The 11,737-nt window shown below is 37.8% G+C and overlaps 1 protein-coding gene across 14 annotated transcripts in view; it reads right to left on the reverse strand.

Annotated features, from left to right (window-relative positions):
- Positions 1–10,430, reverse strand: part of IKZF2 (IKAROS family zinc finger 2) — a 163,128-nt gene extending 152,698 nt beyond the window's left edge. For 2 of the 14 annotated variants that reach the window (XM_007966157.3, XM_073020050.1), the window contains exons 1-2: positions 7,284–7,298; positions 6,157–6,497 (exon numbers count right to left, since the gene is read on the reverse strand). In XM_007966157.3, coding sequence (XP_007964348.1) covers positions 6,157–6,223 — 67 coding nt within the window. In that variant the 5' untranslated portion in view covers positions 6,224–6,497; positions 7,284–7,298. Of the gene's footprint in view, positions 1–6,156; positions 6,498–7,283; positions 7,333–8,826; positions 9,220–9,250; positions 10,099–10,121 lie in introns of those variants that run through there. The other 12 variants (XM_038001579.2, XM_038001581.2, XM_038001580.2 and 9 more) reach the window with 12 other exon arrangements.
- Between the last annotated feature and the right edge of the window lie 1,307 nt (positions 10,431–11,737).

An 11,737-nucleotide genomic window follows, 5' to 3' on the forward strand; every position in this document is an offset into this window, starting at 1 on the left:
CCCACATTGTAGTCAAATTGATCCATGTCAGTCAAAAGACTGAAGTCACCTACTTTGTTAAAACCATTGACTTCCATGAAAATAAAAGCCAAGTTTCCTCTTAGACAAGATGTTCCATTAACCTGCTTTGATTAACTCTCCAAAATCATTCCTTGCCTCAAATTCCTAGACTCCAACTTTATAGTCTAGAAATACCAATCTGCTTGTATTTCCCAGAATATTGCATGTTATTTCTCACCTCTTATTGTGGATACATTATTTACTGAAAAGGCCTTCCACTTCTCTCCTAAGTCCTATTCATTTAATAAGTCTTGGCTCAAGCAGTCTCTCCCTCTAAAAAATCTTTCCAAACGAGCATCACCTCTAATCCCCCATAATAATCAAGACACTAAGTTTACTATAGTAAAATGCCCTACTTAATGTCTGTCTGTCCCACTAGAGTATGAGTTCCTGGAGGAAAAGGACTCTATACTATTTATTCACCTTTGGATTCACCTTACAATACCTGGTACATATGAGGTATCCCACAAATATTTATTGCATTGATCAACTAGAATTGAACAGCAAAATGTCAAATGCTTATAACTAATAATTGCATTAAGGCCTACTTCAAATTTAAAACACCTGAACTACTACCCCCAAAGTGCACAATCAACAATTAAACCAACAATTTTATTAGGTATCACCAAGTGAGAATTTATGGTACCACCAGAAGCATCAAATGAGGTTAGATTTTAGATAAGGATTCTCTAAGAATTGATTCTCTGTAGGAATAGGTTACTCTATCACCAGAATTGTTTTCTTTCATCATTTGTAATGACTGGTATATCTGGAACACCAATAATATGCAGGGATGTGCTTTACATATAATCAAAACCACAAAACTATACTCAGGAATATCGAGCGCCAGCCCCCTCCCCAATTCTGACATATCGACAAACTCTATTTCTTTCTTAACCAAAATCTTCACAGATGCTTTAAATAATGGAGGGTTCCTGCTTCAATTTTTACCCAAAATTATCAGAAATCCCTATCTTTCTTCCCTGGACCTGTGCAATAAACAGAAAAGAGCAAAAGACCCAGATTTCAAATAGATTTGGATTTGAAAACAAATCCTTTTTCTTAAGAGTCATAGGTCCATAAAAAAGTAACTTGACTGCTCTGAGTAATAGCAGCAGTGATTATTTATTGAGTCTTAGCATGTGCCAGAAGTTGTGCTGAGTATTTTGCACATATTGCCTTATTGAAATCTCACGATAGCCCATTGAGGTAAGTATTGCTTATCCCTATTCTACAGATAAGGAAACTGGAGCTCAAAGATGTGAAGTGACATGGCCAAGGTCACACAGCAAAATAGGAATTCTAACCCAGGCCAGCAAAATTGCAAAGCCTGTATTTTTAACCACTCACAATCTACTGATTCTGAGCCTCAGTTTTAAGTATTATAAAATGGAGTAATTACATGCCTACCTCACAGAATTGATGTGGAGAAAAACTGAAATAATAAGTAAAGCATCTAATATACTAAGTGCACTCAATAACGGATGCCCCTCTTCCTTCTCTTGCTCCAGTGGTGATTATAACATTTATAATAAAGGAAACTGTCCCTAAATGTGCCTTACCTATATCAAAACAGAGATATATTGGGTCTCAATTAATTCACAAAAGGAAAATACTAGCAGGTCAATAAGTACTTTTAACATAAACAGATAAAAAGGAAAAAAAGTGAAGAAAAACAACATATTCTACCTCATTTTAGGACTGGAACCCTGCTATTGATATTTCCAAATGTGATAAAAATATGTAAATATTCAAAATATATCAATATATCAAAAGTTAGGAGAGAAGAGCACGGAATCCAGAGACAAAAATTCATTGCGGCTTACAGGAAGACTCTCAATAGAACATATTCAATGATATTACCTTTTTTTTAAAAAGTACTTCTAGTGAGAAAGACAGATTTTGAACAAAGATAGAGACAATAAGGATAATCTTTCCGCCATAAGTTGTTTTGTTTTTTGAAAAAAGACTTTAATTCTCAATACTAAGCAGCCTAAAAAGATGGGGAGTTGGGAGTGGAATGAAGTGCAAAGAAAAAATTACAGCACTTTTGCTGTTAATTACCAACAAATCTATATACATCCTTTACTTTCTTTTATTCCCCTTTTTTTCCTCTTTTGGTACATAGTTACGACATTTATCTCTGATAGTTGTAAAGAAATTAAATCAGAACTATTTTTATTTAATTCCCTAATAAATAAGAACATTGGGTATATACACAAACCTAAGTACTGTGACTTAAAACAGAACAAGATTTTACATCAAGCCCATCTGGTGTTACATTAGGGTGTGTCCTATAGCAATCCAACCAAGGGTGACTGCCAAACTAAGCTACAGAAGACAACTCAGAAAGCTGGTGAGTCCTATAATATAAGCTCTATTTCAAAAAGTGCAAAAGATTAGCTGATACCACTCCACCCTCATAATAACTCTTCTATTTCTGAAATATTGTTTTCGTCACAAAAATATGGGCCAGTACTGGACATGGCAGACACCCTGAGAAGGTCACATTGTAGAGATAGCAGTTATCTAATTTACCCACAAGGTAATGTCACAATTGTATGTCCCAATCCTGATAACTTCATCTCTTTGCTAAGTTCTCTAAGAGGTAAATTGATTTCTTCAAGCCTCAATTTCCACATACGAAAAATAGAAATCATAATACACTTCTGCCTCACTAGGTTCCAAAAATGGAAACTAGCCAAGAAAAAAATTAATGTGAAGTACTCTGAAAAGAATAAACTAGATTCCCTGACCTGATTATTGGTCAGAGCCTTGTAAAACTAGACTTACTACTTCTACCGATTCCATACACGCCACTTGGTCATCAGACTGATAAATAGCATTGACTGTACAGTTGATCCACTTAAGAGCTTTAAAGTAATAGAAACAAATTTTGCATCATGATGTGTTTTCATACCCATTTAAGTAACTACTTGCAAAGTAAATTTGTACATAAACATTATAAAAAATAGATAAGAAAAATGAAATTAATTTAAAAATTTTGAACTTTAAACAATTTTCAAAATAGTCAGCTGCCAGTATAGAACACTCTGAAACCAATACTGAACAACTATGCAAGAATAGAAAATGAGCTAACCAAGAAAAAGAAGGAATCACAAAGTAAGTTTCATCTGATGGGCCGAAATACAATATGGAGTATTTTTATATTGTTCTGTCTGAGATGTCTGTCTCAGATTCTTAACTCCCAGATTCTATGTTTAAAAATCACTTAACACTGTGTATTTCCAATAGCCATCAAGGCATATACTGTCATCCCTGACACAGAAGATTGTCAGCAGACTCAATATGTACACTAATGATCTCAGGCAACAATGCCCATCTTCTTATCAAAGAGATCCTTATTCCAGAAGAAAAAGTTTAAAGTTCTCTAAGAAAATTCATTCGAAACCATAGGAAGTAGTCACTATAAAATGTCAGAATCACTAATACCTCTTACTTCTTCTTAAGTTTATCTTACATGCTAAATTTCAAAACCAAAAACTGTCAGGCACTATAACATTTTTAGTTTTCTCCCAAGTCGCCAGTGCTCTATTCTAGCACTGTCAAATAATGATAGCTGCTGTCATTATTTTTATACAATAGCTGGCAGCAAGTTGCACAGAGACCCTTCATCTTAGAAGAGTTACCAAATACCTCAAACAAATGTTGGGACCTTACAGTAGTACTGACCACCTTCCTAAAGTCAAAATAAGTGAGCGCTCATGCCTTATTGATACTTTTTTGGCCAGAGCATTAGCTGTTTTATTTAAAAAAAAAAAAAAAAAAAAAAAAAAAAAAGATTTTACTTATTTTATTTTTTTAACTGTTTAAAAATAACTTTTTTTCCTCCTTACACATATATTCCCATCCTCTCCTTCCTGCTACTAGAAACTGTCTTAAAGGTTTTCACATTTACTTTTAGCTTTAACACTTTCAATCAAAATTGCAATTCCGTTTTTGGAAGCAGCCACCCTCCAGGAAGTATATTTGAAGATATTAAAAAATGCAGAAAATAAATAAGTTCTTTTCATTTAACAAAGTCAACAATGCATGTAAAGGGATTTAGGAAAACCGGTGATCTCAGACACAAGCGATTTGACAGGCCAGATGCACACAAAAATTATTCCAAGTCACGGAAAAACATCAGAGTGACCAATTCTAGGTCTCTTGTACTAATTAATAGACAAGAGTTCCTCTCTATCACTATTTGCTTTGGCAATCTAAAATGCTGATATTCTTCTAGATCTAACAGAGAGGAAAAATGGGTATCTTCTCCATCTAACACCTAAGTGGGTAACCTAGATACTGTAAATAGAGGCTACATAAAGGATGCAAGAGACAGCTCTGAAGTGAGAGCCAAAATATTTAACCTGCAACTCTTTGGAAAAGAATCTGAAAACACGTGCATCTTAGCCAAAACCTGTACTAACATGGAATTGCCACAGGCTAGTAAGTTAAAAAACTCTCTACCAAACATAAGTTGACTGTTGTTGGGTGAGAAAAGCTCAAATGTCAAAAGCACAGTTCTTATTTGTTCAAATTGATCATGCCTACACTCTGCACTGTTTATTTAAAAAGATGAGTGAACTGCCTTTCTGAAGCAAGTGCTTGAAAAACCAGAATCAAATTCACAAATAAAGCAGCCAATTAACCAATTGACAAGCATTTTCCTGTGGTTGTGTCTAGGGGATGACAGTCGAGTCTCTGATTAACAGTTACTCCCTACCCGATACATGCAATGTTTCTAAAGCCAACAGCTAACTAATAGAAACGACATATTCATCTCTTTTTACTCTTTGGGAAATTGTGTGAGCTATCTGAGAAATAAAAACATTACACCAAATAACGAGTATATTGAAATGTAAAAATTCTATTGCCTAAATTGTAGTCGTAGTATATTTTTTATCAAATCAACTAGCAAAAAAAAGAATGCAAAAGATTCATTATGAGAGTAGCATGATAATTTAGTATACATTCACTCACTAACTTTACTAGTTTTTTCTTTCTAAATGATAAAGGAATTATACGGACTGCTTCTAGAATTAAATTTTCTTAGGAAATGCTCATTACTTAAAAGAACTACAACTTTTAAATAAATAAAGCAAATTCAAATAACTCAACCATAATTTCAAGTCAATAGTTAAAAGTACTTAAAGTTAATAAATTGCAAAATGTATTCAATAGTATTCTATATAAATTGCTTATAATTCAGTAGTCTTTACTAATTACTAAGCTCGTAGCTTTATAATAACTTAAAAGTTTCGAGAGCTGTTAGAAGTAAAAAAAAAAGTTGCTCTCTCTGGATAGTCAGAATACATTTCTGAATATGCTCACAATTAAGTAGATGATTCACTTCTCTTAGTTACTAAATCTTCAGGGGGGAAACAAAGGAAAGAAAATGCCTTTCCTTCACATACCGCCAGAACAGAAAACTTGTAAATTTAATTATATTTACATGTAAGTCCAATGTCCTTTCTATAACATATAAGAATAAAATATAAATCAAAAGTATAAAGAAAACAAGATTTCAAATTACTTTTGAGTAAGAGTAATAAAGCACTTGCACTTGATAACTAAACTGATAAAACACTGTAATTAAGAAAAAAGCAACCATATTCTTAATAAAGGAAAGCATTTTGTCTTCCGTCACTGACAGCACGTAAGTTGCATCTTATTACACAAAAACAATGTATATTACATCAGTAAATGACCGTTTATCAAAAATAGTAGCCAAAACTGTCTTTTCCTACAAATTCAAAACATCTTTCCAAATTTTATCAGTTCTTCTCTGAACAAAAGACTTTCAACCTTGTTAGAGAAATGGATATAAATGAGTTCTATAAATTTTCAATTACACTTCACTTCCAATGCTTTGGAGAAGAAACTTTCACATTTTTTAAAAGCAAGTAACACTATAATTTTATCACTGACAGTTTAGCTTTCTACCAAGGCAATATAAAATTATTTCATTTATTAACTGTGAAGAGTCCTTTGGAAGTGACGTTTCCACATTTTTTACCCAACAACAACAAGAAATCTAGTCATAAACCTGGCAAGTCAAAACAATAACCAGCAAATTCTAACCTTTCTTACCTGATACAGGTAAGCACCAGCTCCCAAATGCCACCTTGGGATAGTTCAGACTAGTAAGCAGGCTCATGTTTTATAATACTAGAATGAACAGGAATAAATCTGTGTTGTTCTTTCTTTAGCAAAATCTATAACAGTAGCTATACCACAATGTGAGAGGACCCCACAGACCTAACAAATTCAAGTCTGTTGCTGGAGAAATAGAAAAAAAAAAAAATCATAAAACGAAGACTTACTGCTTGTCATGTGACTTGGTGAGGCATGCTGTCCATTGGGTGTGCTTGAGGTGAGGTCAATTGCCATATTGGAGTGTTCCCTTTCGGGTGAAAGCTCATTGTCACCTGCTTTCACAAAATATAATCTTTTGGTTTCTATTCATTGTCACGTAAGACGTAATTACTAACTTTGCTTTATACACGCAATGGCATGCATAGCCTTCAAACTGTAAGGTAATACATTTTTCCCTTAAAAAAAACTATAAGGAAATACCAATAGAAATACACAGTTGAATGAAAGGATGAAAAGCCATAATCAACCCACAATAAAAAAAAAAATTAACAAAACTGCATTATCTTAATACATAAATTGTTGATTTCTAAAGTATCTTTCAGTTGAAAGAAATAACTTTTCTTTTAACATCTAATTTAATTGCTAAGCATACAGAATATATAATGAGCATTTTCCAAAATGCTAGCTATCAGAGAGAGGATGGAAAAGACAGGTAGTTCAAGAAATGTCAAGTTAGGAAAGCTAATTCTCTTTCACATAATATGTCTGAAAAACGAGGTTACAGAGAAGTAAATATTTAGTACACATCACATTAATAGACATAAATGAAACCTAGACTATTCTAAACTTACAACAAACTAAATTATAAAAAGTAGGAAAGTGCTGATCTGCCAGCTACTATTGATTTAAGTACACTACTTAACTTAGTATATTTCTATATTTCCTTCTTATTTCACTTCAGTGCTGTTATTTTCTCAAACTCATTCAAAGGTGAAATTGTGAACAGATAGAAAAAAAGAGTACAGAATTCTTAATAAAGTTTCATAATCCAGGAATTAAAACACAGGTAATACAAAGGCAACTTTATTACCAATAACAAATTAATGAAAACTATTACTTACACGTTATATAGCCATCAATAGCCTCTGTTTCCATAGTCAAAGTGTAATGCTGCAAAACAAAAGATTATACCCTTAATACAATGATTCCTTTCAGTATCTGCCATCAAATTCTTAACTTATTTGAAGCTCCAAGCAGTTGGTCCATGTTGCTGCTGCAACCTGTGCCCAGAAACATACACAGTGTACTGTATGTGCTCATTTGCAAGTCACTGAACTCTTTCTGCAAATGATCTGATTCCTGCTGGAGATAGGATAGGAAAGATAAGTGTGCAGTGAGATGGGCAAGAGCAAAAAAAGAATGACTGTCTTAATCAAAATTTACTGGGTTTAAAGAAAAAATAAGGGGTACACCTCAAATGTGTCAGTTTTAACTGGGATTTAAGTGTTTTACCATTCGCTACTTCCCACAATCACACTGCAGTTTGAGGACTTCCCCAGTATACAGATAGCTCTATTCACAATTGTTGCAAGTTGGTTCATCATGTTCTAATAGGGAGGGGGAGGACAAACAAACATAAGAAAAAAAACAAAACAAAAAACTTTGTGCCCAACGGTGTCTTGAAGATTTCTACAGCAGTTGGCCAACTCCCTGACTTGTATTGACATTTTAGCCTACCCCAAGTTCTGTGTAAGCACCTGTTCAATGTAACCTTAATTTCCTGCCAGACCATGCTTGGATACAAATGCCAAGCCTACTTAATACAGTCTGATTTTGAAAATTTCATAAACTTTGGTTGTACTAGAGAGAATCACTTAAAAAAAAAAAACCTTTGGACAATTATTCTCATGCACAAATGACACAAAACAGAACATAATTCTCAGAAACAAAAGTAAACTGTATGAGATGACACCCCCTAGCTTTGATTCACATAATGAAAAGATCGATAATCTAACTGTATTCTGTGGGGGAAAAAAAAGTTTAAGAATTGACAAGTCCTGTGAAGATTTTTACTTTTTCCCCCCTTTGGCCTTGGTCCTTTTTGCCTTTAGTTTCAAAACTCTCACTGCACCAGCAGCTAAATTATTCACAATGAGCCATTTCTGTATTGATCGCCAAGTATATTTAGCCCTGGCTCCTGGAATTTCTCCATTACTTACTGGAAAACAGGCAGCTTCACTTCTTGTCTCCAAAACCACTTCCCTTCTCCCTCCCCTCCCCTTCTTCACCACCACCCTCCCTTACTACCCCCCCTCAAAAAAAAAACTTTTCTTTCTTTCTTTATGGAATAATCAGATCAAATTCCCAACTCAGTCACTACATAGCACTTAAATTTCAACCTGCTGTACTGTTATCACATTCTTTTAAATTATGATTACATAAGGCTTTTAAGAAAGAGATCCGTAAAGTTTAAAAGAGGAGCAGTTTCTTTTACAAATGAGCTTATCTCTTTAAAAATGTACACATTTAACACACACACATTAAAAAGAAAGAAACGTCAGGGAGAAGCGAAAGAAGGCTGCCCCATCAATGAAATGGTTATTAACCCTCAGAGAAGGAAAGAAAGAAAAAGAAAAAGGAGAAAGAGAAACGAAATGTACATACAAAAGAAATTGTCCTTTGATTAAAAAAGATTCATCACCATTTCCAGCTCTGTCGGGAGATCTCAGCTTCTTCTAACCCCTCAAAGAGGAGGTGACAATGTCGGGCTGAAGATAAACGGAGGGAGAAAGAAAGAAGTTTTTTGTGTTTCCCCCTTCTCTCTTTCCCTCCCTTGCCCCCTCCAAGCCAAGCCCCCTGCAGAGTTCAAGGGGAGGAGGAAGGAAAAGCACTTTACAGGTGGGTCATTCCAAGCCCAAATCCAGCAAACAGATCGGCTGATAAACAAAACCAAGAAATGAGAGAGAAGGAACACCCCCCTTCTCCTCCTCCTCCTCCTCCTCGTCCTCCTCCTCCTCGTTCCACCCCTCCCCCTCGTCCCTTTGGGATGGTCTAGTAGGAAAAGTCACTCAGGAATGGCACCACGTACTTTCAGGAAAGAGGAAAAAAAAAGAGAGAGAGAGAGGTCAGTCAGTGCTATAGCAATGCGATTAACAAGAGAAAAAACTTGATCCACCGGTTCCTTAAGAATCGACCAAAAGCTAAGACAAGAAAACTGAAAGAAAAGGAGGGGGGGGCGGGTAGAGGGGAGGGACAGTCAGGCAGAACCCAGCTAGGAACCTAGGCCAACTTCACAGGACTGTTTTTGGCCCTTGGCAAAAAAGAAAAAAAATAAATCTTAATTCCATCTCTTTCGCCCATACTAGAACCTGTCAAAGTTATTTAACTGCTGCCTTTTTACATATGTCATACCAGGGTTTTGGTTTTTGTTTTTTTTTTGTTTTTTTTTTTTTTTTTTTTTTTAATTCCAACAGGATCTGGATATTACCTTCTATCTGGACAGCTGCAATTTATTCCAGCCTACCCAATCTTTCTTCTTGAAATTCAAGTTAAAACAAAGCAAAACAAGTCCAAATTCATGACAGCTATAGAGATGAGAACTGATTAATCGATTAACATCCCAGAAACAGATTACAAGGAGGGGACGATAAATTAAGGCAGAGGACATCATCTTCAACTCGATTCCCTGAGCGTCCTTTACAAAAATCATTACCCTAATCAGAACCACAATCCATCCCTCCCAGAGAAAAACACCTATATTATTATTATTATTACTGGTTAACAGCAACAAGTCATTTGATCACACCACAGTGCAAAACGAGATGCTATATAATTACACTTAACTTTGAAAACACTCCCCCCTTTGCAAATCATACACATATTTATATATAATCTATGAATCAGAAGACAAATAAAACAAGAGCTGTTCTTCACCACGCAAAAGCCAAGCGGAGATTTACCTCAGCAGTGCATGCAGTAAAATAATCCCATCACCCTTTTGTTTGTGTTTACTGTTAATGTGTCCTCTGTCTTTCTTTCTTTCCTGTGCCTAACGTGTGTTTGTGCACTGCAGTTGGTGGTGGAAACTAAGGCAGTGGATCTGTAGCTAAGGGTAATCCTGTTTTTACTTCCTCCATCTTCAGCGAGGAGCAGGGTTAGCCCGGGACAGCTGGTCAAACCCCGAGAAACCGATCCGGTGGAGCCCGAGCACATCTCCCCCGCCGGCCGGGCTCGCGCAGACGCCCGCGGGCGGAGGGCGGGCTGGCGGCGGCGGTGTTGGCAGCGGCGGCGGCGGCGGCGGCGGCGGCGGCGGCGGGCGGCGGGCAGCGGAGCCCCGGGCGCGGGCGGGCGGACGTGCGTGCGCGCGCGTGCGTGTGTGCGGGTCCCGAGCGCCTGTGCGTGTGTATGAGAGCGCGTGTGCGCGCGCGCGCGCGGACTGGCGGACGCGTGTGCGCGTGTCTGCGCGCTCAGCCGCTCGGCGCGCTCGGCAATCGATTACAGGACAAGTGCTGCCCCGGAGGCTCCGCGACGCGCGCACTCCCTCGCGCCCACCCGCGCGCCCGGCCGCGTCGCCCCCAGCCCGCTGGTCCCCGGACTGCGGACCCCGCCCCCGACGGGGGCCAGGTAACCCGCTTCCGAGTGTGCCACGGCGACCCCCACCCCCCCTCCCCGTGTCATAATAAATCTCACGTTTTCTGCCAGCTGGAGGCTTGGAGCGGTGAGGGGACGTTCATTTCGGCCGCGTGAAGTTTTCTTTCAAACTGGGATTGGTGGGGAGGCCGGGGGAAGGGAGCGGGGCGGCGATCTTGGCGCCCTGCGCGGAGTCCGGGAGCCGCGTCCCGGCCCGAGTCGGGGAGTGCGCGTGGAGCCTCCCACCCACTGGTCTCCGCCGGCAATTCTGCGGCCCCATTTCGGAAAACGCACCGCATTGACCGGGACATGAAGCGGCATAAGAGGGGTCCTGGGGAATAGACTGGGAAAGGCATTCACGTCTGAGATGAAGCTCAACTATTACTATTTTGAAAGTGCTTTAACAGCGCAAGCTTAAAATTAACGTGTTTACTTGCTTTTTCTCCCCTGAGGCATGTGCCACGTCCCCCAAAGTCAACGGAATGGATGAGGGTCCGAAAAGTTGCTACCTTTGAAGTACCTATCACTATCAGTCACAGCTTGTTTATTTGGAAAGAACTTAGGTGAACCGTCAAGAGAAAAACAAATGCATATTCTTTCTACAAATAGTAGCATTTAGTATCTTTCTTGACCACATTTGCGAAAAGAGGGAATAGAGACTTCTATAATTAAAGGGAAAAGGAAAATGAAAGGAGCTGAAAATAGTGAACTGTGTAGTCTGGGTGGCTGAAATTTGAAAACACATGAAATTATCAGGACTGCCAAACGGTGTTTCTGAGAAACCATATCACAGATTGTGAAGAAAATCAATGCTGGAAGAGTCGGAACAGGCACCGTACTCCTACTCCTTTGAAGAATTCCAGAAATAGTTGTTGAGGTTTTTTTTCTCCTGAGAAAAAAAACGATATATTGAAAATTAAATCATCAACGGTACCTTAAGCACCAC

This window comes from Chlorocebus sabaeus, chromosome 10 (genome assembly GCF_047675955.1).
Source record: "Chlorocebus sabaeus isolate Y175 chromosome 10, mChlSab1.0.hap1, whole genome shotgun sequence".
Taxonomy (NCBI): domain Eukaryota; kingdom Metazoa; phylum Chordata; class Mammalia; order Primates; family Cercopithecidae; genus Chlorocebus; species Chlorocebus sabaeus.